Source organism: Dendropsophus ebraccatus, unplaced genomic scaffold, assembly GCF_027789765.1.
Source record: "Dendropsophus ebraccatus isolate aDenEbr1 unplaced genomic scaffold, aDenEbr1.pat pat_scaffold_1102_ctg1, whole genome shotgun sequence".
NCBI classification, from domain to species: Eukaryota; Metazoa; Chordata; class Amphibia; order Anura; family Hylidae; genus Dendropsophus; species Dendropsophus ebraccatus.
In genome coordinates this window covers 1-16,190 of record NW_027208519.1, presented here as the reverse complement: position 1 = coordinate 16,190, position 16,190 = coordinate 1, and the positions used below count along the sequence as shown (strand labels likewise).

Here is a 16,190-nt window from a genome sequence, read left to right as displayed (position 1 = left end):
CTGTATATACAATAGTTCTGGTTCTGTATACCTCTATGACTGTATATATATTTCTGGTGCTGTATACCTCTATGACTGTATATATAATAGCTCTGGTGCTGTATACCTCTATGACTGTATATATATTTCTAGTGCTGTATACCTCTATGACTGTATATATAATAGCTCTGGTGTTGTACACCTCTATGACTGTATATACAATAGTTCTGGTTCTGTACACCTCTATGACTGTATATACAATAGTTCTGGTTCTGTACACCTCTATGACTTTATATACAATAGTTCTGGTTCTGTACACCTCTATGACTGTATATACAATAGTTCTGGTGCTGTATACCTCTATGACTGTATATATATTTCTGGTGCTGTACACCTCTATGACTTTATATACAATAGTTCTGGTTCTGTACACCTCTATGACTATATATAGTTCTGGTGCTGTATACCTCTATTAGTCTATTATGTTATATACAATAGTTCTGCATACTTCTATAAGGAATACATATGGTTCTGGACCCAGTGTCGCACACTCCTACAGCAGCTCAGCCCATTGGCTCCAGCCCCTGCCCCAACACACTGCGAACACAAGGAACTACCAACCCACAGCTGACAACTTAACGGAAGATACTAGTCCCGACCCCCGACCCTCACCCGGCCCTACACGCGGCTCTATTCCGCTGCTGGCTACCGTGTAATACAGTGCTATACCGTCTGGTCACATGACTCCCCCCTTAGGCACAGCCCTCCTCCACTGACAGCAGTCACGTGGTAGTAATGACGTCATCTTCCGCTGCCTGGTCTGACACTGATGACGTCATCCTGGGCTCTGTCTGCAGTGTGATTCTCAGGAGTGTGCACGACCTGAGCTATCATGGGGAAGAAAGGCAAGAAGGAGAAAAAAGTGAAGGGAGCGGAGAAGACTGCTTCTAAGATGGAGAAGAAAGTATCCAAGAGATCTAAGAAGGATGAGGCGAGTTGGGGAGGGGGTGAGAACACGTGTCCCGGGGCACATAATGGCAGCTTGTCAGGATCCAGGATCCAGTATTCACAAGCCCTGATGGTTCTCTGCTCTGTTGCTGTCATCATTTTGCATAGTGCCTCCCATTGTTTATATGCAGTAGTCAGTGACCTAATAATCTGTAAGGGCTTGGTCACACCCTGATCTAATCTGTGTGGATGTACACTGGAGGATATCTGCAACAACATTATGGGGAGAAGTGAGGTGGTATTTTGGTTGTGATTGTGCAATTTGGTTGTTAGAAAGTGCGGTGATTTTCTGCATTGTGTAGACACTGACAAGATAATGCCCTGATTTGGAGATGGAAGTGTGTAAGGAGGTGATTATTATGGAGGAACTATCAAAGTCTTAACATGTTCTCTTTTTGTCTCTTCTGCTGTAGGAGGATCTGGAGGCTTTAATAGCAGAATTCCAGTCACTGGATGCAAAGAAAACCCAAGTGGTAGAAACATCATGTCCACCACCGAGTCCCAGGTGAGACGACAATAAACCCTGCTGTATTATGACACCCTTAAGTATGTCACAAAAAAAGCACACAGCCACGATCTGAGGATAGTATCACACATGATAGACTTAGATTTACCAGCTCAACAGACAGTATTAGTTACAGTGTCAGAATAGCACTGGCCGTATAGATTTCAGTCACCCAAACATAGCTAGTGACCCTGCCCAGGTCATTTTCCAAGCTTCTAAAAAACTCATATACACTCAGAAAATGACCCATACTACGTTTGGGCCTCCAAAATCACTGGGGCCTGTGTCTGTCTGTGCACAGATATTTTATTCTGAATCTCCAAAGCAGTTAAAAGGTTATCTTCTGTGCAGACCATGTATTCAGCAAAATTGTAGGTAGCGCTTTTTGGGACCTCTGGTGACCCTTCTTCAGACATGCCGGAGTCTGGAAGTGCAATCTATCAGGAAAGGACATGCATACTTGGATTGCTGATACAGCAACCAGGGACTCTGCAGGTCGCCTCACTTTCCGACCCCTTTGGTAGCACTTGTTAAGTGTTAAATTTGGCGCCACAGTCAAGTCTTCAGGCTTTCCTTGAGGGGGCTGAGAACAGTCTACACAATGACAGACTGGTTATCCCAATGCAGCCATCATTACTGTTGACTAGTGGAGCCAAAAAGTGAGGCGACCTGTAGCGTCCCTGGTTGCTGTAGCAGCAATCCAAGTACGCATGTGTGAAGGCCCTTGCCTGAGGGATTGTACTTCCAGACTCCGGCATGTCTGAGACAGGGAAACCAGAGATCCCAAATCACGTTACCTATGATTTTGCTGAATAAATTTCTTAAATATACATGGTCTGTTGAGAAGATGCCTTTTTTTTTTGCTGCTTTCGATGTCTGTCTGTACCTGTGGGCATTACTAATGCTTACTTCTGCTGCAACTATGCTGTATGACATCAGCATCAATATTATATTCATAGTTGGTTTTGACACAACTAAGCAAGGTGAACGGTTATATAGAGGTTTCTTGGGCCCCATTGTATATTGAGATAGTGTAACCCTATGAGGTGCTCTGCCCCCTTTTTCTTGAATGTTGATTCTGACATTCGTTCATCTACTGATCAAGACATTAAACTGTTAATGAATTGCAAAAAAGGGCCGATTCAGCGATCTTTCATGCATCCCCTTCCTGTCTGGAGCTTTAGTTGTGCCAATAAATGTGATCAATGCCTGTTTACATAGAGCATCAGGCCATCAGGACCCTAAACCTGTTCCCTCTGAATAGGGATTTGCTGATGCCTATCTATCCCATCCTCAACTAACACAGCAGCCGTTTTTTCCGACATCGGTATAAAGTGTATGCTCAGTAGACAGTATCACTTATGATAAGTGGCTCATCAGACAGTATACTACCTAAGCCACACAGTTACTTAGCTCTACAGACAGCATCAGACAGAAACCTGGATACATAGCATATGGACATGTAGATTATTGTATGATGCTGGATAACTTACCTTTGTTGAAATATAAAATAATTTTTTTTCCCTCTGACCAGGTTGAACGCCTCTCTTACTCCGCATCCTGAGAAGGATGAACTTATTCTCTTTGGAGGTGAATATTTCAATGGCCAAAAAGTAAAGTACACCTTAATTTTTTCTAATTTTTAATGAGGTTAGCCTGTAAGGACTGTGATCTACAAATGTCAGCATGCTTCACAGATGGTTTTGTCTGTGGCTTTATATCTGATGTCTGGGCAATGGGGAGCCAGTGAAGGGATTGGCAGAGGGGAGAGGAGGATTAGTCGGGCAAGGGTATTAGATGATTAGAGAAGGATGTTGCAGTAGTCCAAGCAGGAGATTATGAGAGCATGTACCAGTAGTTTTGTGGAGTCAGGGTTGAGAAAAGAGCAGATACGGCAAATGCTTTTAAGGGGAAGGCAGCAGGAGGTGGTCAGGGCCTGAATGTGTGGTTTAAAAGACAGATTAGAATCAACGGTGACCCCAAGGCAGCGGACTTGGGGGACAGAGTGCAGCCATTGATTGTGATTGACAGATTAAATGGAGGGGTGGAGCAACATGGGGGAAAGATGATCAGTTCTGTTTTTTCCATGTTAAGTTTTAGAAAATGAGAGGAGAAGAAGGAAGATATAGCTGGATAGCAGGGAGGTGACACCATGGCCTGAGAGTTAGATCTGAGTGTCATCGCCATGCAGGTGGTACTTGAAGCTGTGGGATTCTATGATGTGTCCCAGGCCAAAGGTATAGATGGAGAAGAGAAGAGGCGTTAGGATGGAGCCTTGAGGGACACCAACAGTGAGGAGAGGAGGTGGAATGGGAGACCCTAAAAGCTCGGTTGGAGAGGTAAGAGGAGATTAAGAAAAAGGCCAATCTGGTGACACCAAGGGATGAAAGAGTTTGTTGGAGGAGGGAATGGTCAACTGTGTCAAAGGCAGAAAATGCGTCAAGAGGAAGGAGCACATAGTATTGGTGTGAGGCTTTGGCATTTAGCAGATAATAAACAAAGTAAACTTACCTGTCCCCGTGCCTCCATATCGTCACTCCCAGGTCCCACTGACGGTCGCTTAATTTAAAATGTTACATCAAAGAATTCTTTGGGGCCCCTTATGCTCCACATGCAGCAGGAAGTTACTGTAACTCACTTTACATACAGTTTTTGCTGCAGATTCACAACAGATTTCATCCTATATAGTGGATGGTTAGAATATGTGCTAAGAATCTGCTGCGCTTGCTTTTCTGTGGCTTATCTCTGCTACACGTGGATATGTTTCCAAATCCCCTTCCTCATGAATTTTACTGTAAATTGTTGCAGATTTTTGGCTTGTCAGCACTTTTATTATTGAAGTGTTGCAGAATCTGTCGGTGCTATATAAATAAATGCACAATACAAATTATTATTATAATTATTATTAATAAATCTCACTGTTTTCTGATCACCATTAATAACATGTTTATTGTACTGTATGGGTATACCAAATACCGTATGTCGGGTTTTACTTTGTGGACTGAAACGATATTTATAAGACTTGCACTTAATGTCACTTTTTTTTTTTTTTTTTTTTTTTTCATTTGTGGCTTTTTACCTTTAAAGTACAGCATTTTGGGTAAATTTTTTTGGATTTTTTTTGGAGCTTTAGGAAAAGCTGTATCCCAAAAACAGCTGTTTTGTGCTGGGATGTATTTTGGGGGTAATAACTGGCAAAAAAGGAGGGCTACTTCACCTGACTACCAGCCTTATAGGCTGTTTGCGGTGAGAAAGCTGCTATGCTTTCCCTATAGAGTTGTGAATAGTACACTGGAATGTCTTGTTTTAATCAATGTAAGGATGTGATTGTGATTACCACTAGAGGGCGATCTGTATAGAGCTAAACATGGCTCTGAACAACCTGAAATGTAACCAAATGCAGATCAGTCTCTGGCGGGAGTGTGTAAAGCATAGCTGTAGTTTCAGGATAATCTAATGTGTATGTGTGGAGAAGCATTATTTATGGCTGTTATCTTACACTTTTCTCTAGTAAGATACGTTACAAAGCTTCTTCTAGTCACCTGTACTATTTACTTATGCAAGGTTTGTTGGAATGATGGGTCCAGGGATTTTGTAGAGTAATTTAGGAGAAATATAGAACGCTCTAATATAAAATAGTTTGTATTGTTTGTCTTTTTATAACTGTTTTATTGGGTTTTTTTTTCAGACCTTCCTATACAACGAGCTGTACACCTATAACATAAAAAAGAACAGCTGGAGTAAAGTGGATATCCCAAACCCCCCACCACGGCGCTGTGCTCATCAGGTAATGTCTTCTCTCCATATTACATTGCATTTACTACAGTTGGTGAGTGTCTTCAGTGTTGTAGTTCAGACTTAATCCACTTGTATTTCCACAGGTTGAGATTACCCTTTTTAATTATGGGGATATTTGGGGAATATTTTTACTATGTAGTAGGCTCAGACTGTGGTAAAGGAAAAAAAAGGAGTTATTCCTACAGTTAATTATTTTCCCCAGAATCCTTCATGACAACACTATGAAAGGAAGTTAAAACAAAGGGAGGGACTATATGGCGGTGCCCTCATGAAGGATTTGTGGAAACTACATTAATGGTAGAAAAAGTTCTTCCACCTTAAACCCCCCCCCCCCCATGATGGCACCATGAAAGGAGCTCAGGCTGAGAAAATTACCCAAAGGACCTAACGTCTAAAAGTGAAGGCTTAACCGGCTCATACATCCGTTCTCTAATGGTAGAAAAATGTGTGAAGAGAAGACCATACCACCGCTCCGCAAATTTGTTCTAGAGACGTGTCCTTTCTCTGCCTAAGAAGTGTGGATTGAGCCTTAATCTTTAGAGGACATTCTCTCCATTATAGCCGATCTGATCCAGACTGCTATTGTATCCTAAGAACTGCAAGAGAAGATGATTATCCAATCTCCTGTACATCCACTAAGTGAAATTATGATTTTTTTTCTCATTCTTTGGATCTGGACAAAATGACAGAAGTATTATCTGTTAATTTCAGAAGAAGATTTTCAAACGACTCTGGATTATACCTAAGAATAATCTTGTCATACAACACTCGGGGGTATCATAGATAAAGCCTGTATTTCCCCTACTCTACAGGCTGTAGGTATAGCAGCTAAGCTGCTTTCCAAGTTATGAAGTTAAAAGGGTTATGCAGAGTTAGAGAAAACACAACTACTTTCATGCAAAAACAGCACCAACTCAGGTTGCGTGTGGTATTACAATTCAGCTCTACTAACTTCAATGGGCTTTGACCTGCAAAACCACACCCAAACTGAGGACAAGGGTGGTACTGTTGCTGGAAGAAAGTGGCCGTATTTTTCTAACTCTTTTAATTTCTAAAGCAAGTAAGGTTAGAGGGAGGTTCTGAGTAACTCATTTTGCAAATTTTTTTACCCAACTATTCTCTGAAAGGGGAAAGTTACATAAACCAGCTATCTGTACAATGATGGTGTCTACAACTAAGACCCAAGTCTACCCCTTGTTTGGAGAAAATCTAGAATTAAAAAGATGTCAAGATAATTAGTGTCAGATGCATTAAGGTTTACGCCTAAAGGAAGCCAGCAAAAAGTGTAAACTCTTTGTGGAAGAAAACCGCAAAAAAGGAGGAAATTAGAACTGCGCAAAAAAAAAAAAAAGCCAGCTTTTGATGCATCTGCCCCTAAATGTGCCAGGAACCCTGCTGAAGGGGATGTGGTCTGTGTGGAAGAGGAAGCATAAGGATTATTGTTAAATTGTTCCAGTTTAGGGGATTAATTCCGTTTGATCCAACATGGAGCAACTAGGATTACTGTGGCTCCCCCTGTTCTTATCTTCCTTAGTACTGCAGTTATTGGAGGAAACAGAGGAAAGGCACATGCCAGCGGCGAATCCCAGTTCTGAGAGAAAGCACCCTTTTTTGTCTTCATTGTAGTTTTAAGAAATGCATCCTTCTCTCCTTGATAAAACAAAGAAAGAAGACTTAATTGCAGAGACCCACATATAACATGAGTGAGCCTTACTTACAGAACTTGCATTTTTTCCTGGTTCTGCAGGGTCACCGCATGGATTGGTAGGTGCATCCATCTTGCAGAGCATGGGTAGCATATAGTGTCTCCCGCTGTGCAAATGGGTGTACCTATTCACAGACAGAGAGATCAGGGTTACGTGGAACACGTTATCGTCGCTCCGGTATACATGAAACCTGCCACTTTCTACACTGAACCCCATAAGGAGTTCCCTCCTGCAGATCCTCTATGCACAGGGCCGCCATCTGGAATTTAGTCGAAGTGTCTGTTCCCACCCCCCATTAACAAAAAACATAGAACGTATCTTTGACTCAGGGTCGACCTTTGGCGGGTGCACAGCGTGCATTACTCCCAGCTAGCTGGGACATGAGTGCTCCGGCAGACAAACAGCACACTTAACACACTTAACCTACTGTGCAACTACAACCCCCAGCATGCCTGGTCAGCCACTGCTGATATATTTAGTATACAGATACAATACAGCCTAGCCTGGATATTGTATACAGATACCATACAGCCCGGCTATAGCATACAGATATCATACAACCTGGATATAGTATACAGATAGCCATACAGCCTCACCCCCCAGACTCCATGTCCACAGAAATCAGCACAAATCGACACACACACACACACACACACACACACTTCCGGGTTAAAGTGACACCGTCACCCCCTTAGTGCATTCTGACATCTCTACACAGGTGTAAAGGGTAAATTTAGTGTTTTTCATATCTTATTTCATATCATACGTCATGGTGCTGTTCAAGTAAAAAGTGTCCTTTATCAACTGCAGATTGTATTAAGTGGGCGTGGCCTCGCGGCACTAGCGCCACATAACCCCGCCCACAACGGCACGGTTGGCCCCGCCCCCTTGACGCCCATTGGTTGTCCAACGTAAAGGGGGTGGAGTCTAGACCTTTCGGCCAGCCTGTTCCAATGGCCGGCGAGGGGGCGGGGCCAATTGTGCCGTTGTGGGCGGGGTTATGTGGCGCTAGTACCGCGAGGCCACGCCCACTTAATACAATCTGCAGATGATAAAAGGACACTTTTTACTTGAACAAGCACCATGACATATGATATGAAATAAGGTATGAAAAACACTAAATTTACCCTTTACACCTGTGTAGAGATGTCAAAATGAACAAAGGGGGTGACAGTGTCACTTTAAGCATCGGAGGGTGGAAACATGGCAAAGGGGGCCATTCACTTCAATAACACACGTTACAATGTTGTACAACTTTGTAATGTGTGTTATTTAGTGAAAGATTTTTATACACCGCACTACCCCTTTAATTGCCCTCATAGTGCTTCACAAAGTAATGGCACTTTGGTCCTTAAATACCATAGCAGAGCCCCCTCAGCCCCATATACACTGTAATAATCCCTCCTATGTCCTCATATACCCTGTAATAATTCCTATGTCCTCATATAACATAGCAGAGCCCCTCATATACTGTAATAATCCCTCCTATGTTCTCATACACCATAGCAGAGCCCCCTCAGCCCTCCATACACTGTAATAATCCCTCATATACCATAGCAGAGCCCCCTCAGCCCCTCATACACTGTAATAATCCCTCCTATGTCCTCATATACCATAGCAGAGCCCCCTTAGCTCCATATACACTGTAATAATCCCTCCTATATCCTCATATACTATAGCAGAGCCCCCTCCACCCCATATACACTGTAATAATCCCTCCTATATCCTCATATACCATAGCAGAGCCCCCTCAGCCCCATATACACTGTAATAATCCCTCCTATATCCTCATATACTATAGCAGAGCCCCCTCCACCCCATATACACTGTAATAATCCCTCCTATATCCTCATATACCATAGCAGAGCCCCCTCAGCCCCATATACACTAATAATCCCTCCTATATCCTCATATACTATAGCAGAGCCCCCTCCACCCCATATACACTGTAATAATCCCTCCTATGTCCTCATTATACCATAGCAGAGCCCCCTCAGCCCCCCATACACTGTAAGGCTGGGTTAACACACAGTATATTTCAGGCAGTATTTGGTCCTCATGTCAGGTCCTCATAGCAACCAAAACCAGGAGTGGATTGAAAGCACAGAAAGGCTCTGTTCACATTATGTTTTAATTGAGTGGATGGCCGCCATTTAATGGCAAATATTTGCTGTTATCTTAAAAGAACGGCCGTTGCATTAAAATAATGGCAGTTATTTACTGTTATATGGCGGCCATCCATTCAATTACAACATTGTGTAAACAGATCCTTTCTGTGTTTTTAATCCACTCCTGGTTTTGGTTGCTATGAGGACATGACATGAGGACCAAATACTGCCTGAAATATACTGTGTGTGAACCCAGCCTAATAATCCCTCCTATATCCTCATATACTATAGCAGAGCCCCCACCAGCCCCTCATACACTGTAATAATCCACCCTATTTCCTCATATACCATAGCAGGGCCCCCTCCGCCCCTCATACACTGTAATAATCCCTCCTATATCATCATATACCATAGCAGAGCCCCCTCAGCCCCTCATACACTGTAATAATGACCTGGGCTACATTGGGCTATAGGCAGGCACAGCAGAGCTGAGTTGTCTGGGCAGTAGGGACTGGTTCAGCAGTAGCAGATTTATATACTATTCCAGGATGGGCACACACACACTCACAGTCGCACACACACTTACTCTATGCAGGGAAGCTCCGGGCCCGTGATGCAGTCTTCTGCTCCTCACACAGCAGCTTCGGGGGGGCCTTTGTCTTTACCTCTTTCTGCCTGTGCGGTACAGCTGTAAGGAGCCTGTATGAAGGGAGGATGGACGACCAGGCCCCCCTGGATCCTAGTTTGTGGCCGTGCCCCTTACAGCTGTACCGCCAATACTGCCCTGATGGCGTCCCTGCCAATGCACAACTCACCGAGGCTGAAACAGCTTGGCTCCTTGGCACAAGGGGGACTCCAACCCAAGGAGGAATAAAACCCTCAGGCTCTGATCTGCTGGAAACAGCAATATTTCACGGCTACTGGCCATCTCTTTGACCCATCCATGTAGGGACAGAAAAACGCTAAGGAGAAAGGGGTGGGACTTCTTTTTAAACTCTGTTCCCTGTCCCTACAGTTATATTGGAGCATCCATGGTGCCATCCTAAAGGGAAACACTTTGGAACCAAAATGTTCTCTGTTCTGCCCTGCTCCCCCATCACTGCTGTGCCAACTGAACCTGATCCTACTGCATGGCCTTTCTAGGTTTTGTCTCTATACAGAGAAGTGTCGGCCAGTCATTGGCACTTACTTGTATCAAGACCAAGACCTGGAAGTGCCACACAGCGTGACCAGGCTCTGTCGGTGTAGGAAAGCGGGGCACAGTAAAACGTATTCCCCTGGCAATCGATTAAAAAGGAGCTGCTGCACCTCACACCCATGGCTTGCATTAGTGCCTCTTGGCTATTTTTAAAAAACAACGCTAGAATGTTGGTAAATAATTTGATCAAACCATATTGCCTCATGTACCGCGTGCAGGTCTTCTGGCCCACATGGGTCCCTACACTAATACAACACTATGCCGGTCAGCGATTGCCAACCCTGCAAAGCAAGAGCCAACAGGGGAGAGGGGGCCACAGAATGACCCTGAAACCACACTGTCACAGGACCAAACCCTAGGTTTGCATTCTTTATACATTGTACTTGCACTGATATATTTTAAACACACAAAAACACAGAAAAATGCAACAGCTCACTGCAACAGCAAGATACAGACCCACCACAGACATGAAAATAGTTAAAAGCAGCCCCCCCCCCCCCAACTTAAAAAAAAAAAAATAATTCCCAAACAGCGTAAACTGCCTCACCAGGATAAGGTGGACTCATATCGAGGCAGACCCTACACTGTAATGGCCTCTCCATGGCGTGTAATACGCCTATGCTCTGGGCATGCAAGATCCGTCTGATATATTTTAACAAACAATCAGAATTGGAGAGATGTGTGATACCGATGAGTTTAGCTTAGAAGTTTACAGGAGAAGAAGAATGTTACCATTCACTGGCTGCAAGTGGAGATCTTGATATTGGTAAAAAATTGGTAAGAAACACAAAAGTATATTAGAAATGTATACAGTGACTGACTTATTTTGCTGGTTGACTTTCTCTGTGGATGTTTGCACTATTAAGCCACGGCATCTCTTTAGTTAATTCTGCTTTGACGCCTGTTGATATGGTAATGCTAGGGTAGGTATTCTGGCATGGACACTGGGGGTTCCATCCTCCCCCTGTCACACTGTATAAAGCTCTGTACGCCTAATGAGTGGGTGTGCCAGTTGCAAAGCTGAGAGAGGACATGTGGGCGTTCACAGCAATGACAAGCACAGAAGCTTCTTCAGCATCATCTTAAAGAGCCCACAACATGTATAAAGTAACAAATTACAGCACCTCTATTCTACAGCCAGTAAGGCTTTAGGATACAACATATGATTATATGCAGCTTTTTAAACAAATTAAATTAATATCTATTTAATCCTTTTCCTTATTAGTGTGAATAAATTTAAATCAATTCTATTCAATCAAATGCAATTTCAAAAATGTAAGTGTAATGGACTTCATGGCACCTTTAGTCATATGACATTAACATCTATAGGAGTACACAATTTGGTGCCTCAGTGCTACTGGGAATAACATAATGTGAGAATTTAGAAGGTCAGATGAAAGAGGAAAAAATAAAGTTGTGCGATATCACACAAAAAGGGTAATCATTTTGTGTAATCCTGTCTGAAATGGGCATCACAATGGTATAGCGGGGCAACAATAAATCCTAATTGTTCTCAGTAGCACTAATGACACCCAAGCCAAACATATAATACTACAAGTTGCCTGTAGGTGGCACTCTAGCTGCACAGTCCCTGACTTTTGCTGACACTGCAGGTTGTTGATGTGTACATGGCTTCCTGGATTATGGCCACAGATTGAAATATGTCCCCTCAGTTATGAAAAGAGCATGGCACTCACTGGCCCTACACATATGTGATAAATCCATCAGATTTGACACTTTGTTCTCATTGCTAAGCGTCGATGACAAGTGTTTAGGTTCTATGAGGCTCATGTATTAAGGCTATATCCAAAGCAGCACAAACCATGTACATCATGTTTCTTATGTATCTTCCCCTCCACACCCTCACTAAGTATCTTCCTCTCTTGGCAGGCAGTGGCAGTCCCTCAGGCTGGGGGACAGCTGTGGGTCTTCGGAGGGGAGTTTGCATCTCCCCGATGGGGAACAGTTTTACCATTACAAGGACCTCTGGGTACTTCACCTCAATACCAAAACATGGGAGCAGATAAAGTAAGATAACGGTCGGTTGTTTCTCCTTCATGTAAATCTGCATCTCTTGTACTGCAACTCTTGTCCAATCACTTTCACTCTCACGTAGAGCCTCAAGTCTTTACCTTCCATTATATTGTTAGGTTATGTTCACACACAGTGTTTCCCTCCGTATTTTGGTCAGTATTTTCTCAACCAAAATCAGAAGTGTAATTGACAGGGCAAAACTATAATGGAAAGATTTGCACAGCTTCTGTGGGTAGGTGACCACCAATATAGCCACTGTTACTGTGGCAGTCCCTAAATTCTGAGGTATTCTAATTTGAATCCCCTTCCTTTATATAGCTGAGTGGTGTCAAGCCCTAATGGGGACTAGATAAACAATGATCAAGGATATAAAGTATCTGCACAATTTAGGGATGTATTTGTTGATGTGTTTCACATACATGTCTACTGTGTAGATCCCCAGGAGGACCCTCTGGAAGAAGTGGCCACCGCATGTTGTATTCTAAGAAGCAGCTTATAGTGTTTGGAGGATTTCATGAAAGCACAAGGTGAGAGCCTTAGTTAGTGACATGCCCATCCTCAGACCCACACTTGCCATAGAAAGGGTGTTAAAAGTCTGTTGGGAGATCTCTGAGTAGTGTGCGACCAACTCATCTCTAACCTGCTTTCGGCCTTCAGCTGTGGCGAAACTCCTACTTCAAGCATAGACTAAAATTCATACAGATGTTGTTCTGCAGCAGCTGGAGAGCCACATGTTGAGGAATTCATGGTGTCAAGCTACCATAATGCATTAACTGTTCTTATTTCCATCATGGGGCCTTCAATCCACCCTCATCTACTTTGTGCCCCTAGTTAAAGGGACATGCTGATTTTATATAAAGTGGAAGTATGAGCAGGTTGGACAAATCTAACCTACTGATAACTCCCTATTGCGCATGGGGTGCTGAGGAAGAAGGTATGTCTCTTACCATCATCCTCCGCACCGTTCCTGTGCCACTTGTGGTGTCGGGGTAGGGTTCCCGCCCTTAGAGTGCAGATCCACCAGATCGGATGGATCCTTTGGAGCGTTGCCCCCGCCCTCAGTGCTCCAAACAGCCTTACCGGACACAAGGTTACACTACAAACTGCATGGGAACAGCTAGAGGATGAAGGTAAGAGACATACAGATTTGTCTAACCTGCTGATAGTTCCCCTTTGATAATTTTGAGGGAGATTTATTAATCCCTAGACACAAAATTACACGCACACATTTTTGACTAGGCCTCTTCTGCTGAAAAAATTGTGATTTGCAGTCTTCATTATTTCAGCCAGTAGCGTGTAAGTACACACCAATACCTTTTAACACCTATTAAGACACTTCCTTTGCTATTGATACTCTTTTTAGGGATTACATTTATTATAACGACTTGTACACATTTAACCTGGACTCCTTCACTTGGGCGAAGATCTCACCATCTGGCACTGGCCCTTCACCGCGGTCGGGATGTCAGTTGACCACGACCCAGGATGGAGGTGTTGTTATCTATGGGGGATATTCTAAGCTGGTGAGACTTTCAACATATTACTTTCTGTAGAATCAGTGCCGACATAAAACTGGGGGGCAGTGACCTGCAAATATAGAAACCTAGGACAGTGCAAAACTGTGTCAAGAGACCCAATCACTATTGGTAACAAGTATGGATAAAAAAGTTTCTTGAGGTTAATTTAACATAAATTTGGTTTTAACAGAAAACATATAGTCATATATAGTGGTCATTCCTCTAACCTGAAGTAACTGATAACGGAGCAATCTGTTCTAAAAACTTTTTAACCCCCGCCAGAATTTTTGATAAAAGGGAACAATAGACTGTATTCAGGTGTCCTAGAGTCATCCTCTTACCACACTATAATGGCTAATAACAGGGCTTCAGAAACTAAAAGAGTGTATTTGCCCTCCATTGGCCTGGTATATAACAATATACTACGTTAAAATAATTTATAGTGGCAGTCTGTGGATGATATATTGTGCTGTGCGCCTATACAACCTTATTTTGGAGGTACACATTTGGAACATTTCCCAGCATATATAAAATGGTAGACCTTAAGTTGATGTGAGCTGGGCCTCATGGTCAGCTTTTCTTTTGGGCGTCAGCCAGAGTTAATTTGTCCTACAGTCAGCCGTGCTTTGATTTGAAATGGCTGATATCATGAAATAATAACTTAGGGTCCTTTTTACATGGCCTGATACGGGGCAGTGCAAGGACGTAAGTGAGCGTCGATCAGCGAGATCAGTGCTTGTTTACAGTGATTTGCGATCAGCTGAGGAGCAGGCGTTTTCTCGCTCCTCAGCTGATTGCTGATGCTTACACAGGCTGATTATAGGCCAAGAGAGCATTTTCTAGCGATAATCGGCCCATGTAAAAGGGGCTTTACATTCAACTGCTTGTTAGGCTAATTTGTGTGTTTATTGTGCTCCCCAGAGAGTGAAGAAGGATGTAGACAAAGGGACAGTGCACACAGACATGTTCCTGCTGAAGATGGAAAGTGCAGGTGAGCAGTCCTATCTGACCTCAAAATATACTTTGATCAGTCACCCTGAGTTCTATTTTACTTAATCACCTACTGAAGTAATAAAGGCAGGGTAACATAGTCATAGCCATTACATTACCAGCTAACTTTCCCACAAGAAAAAGTTCTGCAGTCATGTATACAGCTACACTCTTTATACACTCTTCTATTGCTCTACTTTTGTGTTAGCCTGTACTTCAAATCTAAACACAGCATTGGCTGCCTGAAACACCCCTTGCTAGGGTCCCAAATTATCCAGGGCAAAGGCCCCCTTTTGCTATCTGACCTGCGGTCAAGCTAGAGATTGCTATTGTATGTATTTGTGGGTCATGAACTGCTGTTGGAACCACGCAGGCTGCCGTGCTGAGTCCTCATCTCCTATCAGACCCCACAGCTTCAGGTAGTCCCGTGACCAGTAGCGGATTATAATAGGTCCGTTTCGGGCGGTAGCCCGGGGCCCTGAGGTCCTGGGGGGCCCATGGCCCCCCAAACAGACTTATACTTTCAGTTTTTTGCACAAATTAGGGCAAAACTGCAGCCCGGAGACAATGCAGTAACATTACAGAACATACTGAAGGACCTTATCATGTGACAATGATGTCATCACAGGTCCTTAACAGGCTGCATTATAGAAGAAAAAGCTAAAGCTAGTGCTGCCATAGTTACAGTGGGTTGGGGGGGGGGCAAGCTTGGTGAACAGCCCAGGGCCCATGGTAAAGTTAATTCGCCCCTGCCTGTGATGCTGAAGAAAAGGAGTGGAGGATGTGCAGCAATACAGTGTAATGGTACGCATGCTTCATTCTAACTCTACAAGGTCACTATATGAGCTTACTGACACTGTGGGCTGTAATTAAGCCCTTGTGTGGGCCTTCCCCTACTGTCCCTCTTCTAGTGAACAGTGCATTGGTAGGCAAAAAGATTGGGGGAGTGACCATCTTAGGGCTCTATTACACCGAGCAATAATCGGCCGAGTCAGGCCATTTTGGCCGATTATTGCTACATGTAATAAAGACAACAATCAGCTGATGAAACGGTCATTGGCTGATCGTTTCTTTAGGTCCAGATCTAAAATCGTGTAATAGCGATCCTTGCCTGACGGCTAGTTACTTTGTAAAAAAACTAAAATAAACTCCTATATACCTCCCCATACTCCCTGACGTCCTGCTAGCTTCGGCCTGCTCCGGGCACTGTTTGAATTGACAGGCTGCTCAGCCAATCACTGCCTTTATTTACAAGGGCTGCACGGACATTGCTAACAATGTCCGTGCAGTCCTTGCTGCCTGATTATCAGGCTGTAAATGGGCTCAGTAAGCGAGCTCTCGCTTACA

At 43.5% G+C, this 16,190-nt stretch overlaps 1 protein-coding gene across 1 annotated transcript; it reads left to right on the top strand.

The window, feature by feature from the left end:
- Positions 1 to 779: 779 nt before the first annotated feature.
- On the top strand, positions 780 to 14,844 carry LOC138774785 (kelch domain-containing protein 4-like; the record flags this gene model as incomplete). Its single annotated transcript, XM_069955698.1, is given in 9 exon segments — positions 780 to 970; positions 1,401 to 1,492; positions 3,027 to 3,105; positions 5,181 to 5,279; positions 12,193 to 12,252; positions 12,254 to 12,330; positions 12,771 to 12,863; positions 13,700 to 13,859; positions 14,775 to 14,844. Coding segments are annotated over 9 exon segments (829 nt in total), but the record flags the coding sequence as incomplete, so codon positions are not given.
- Between the last annotated feature and the right edge of the window lie 1,346 nt (positions 14,845 to 16,190).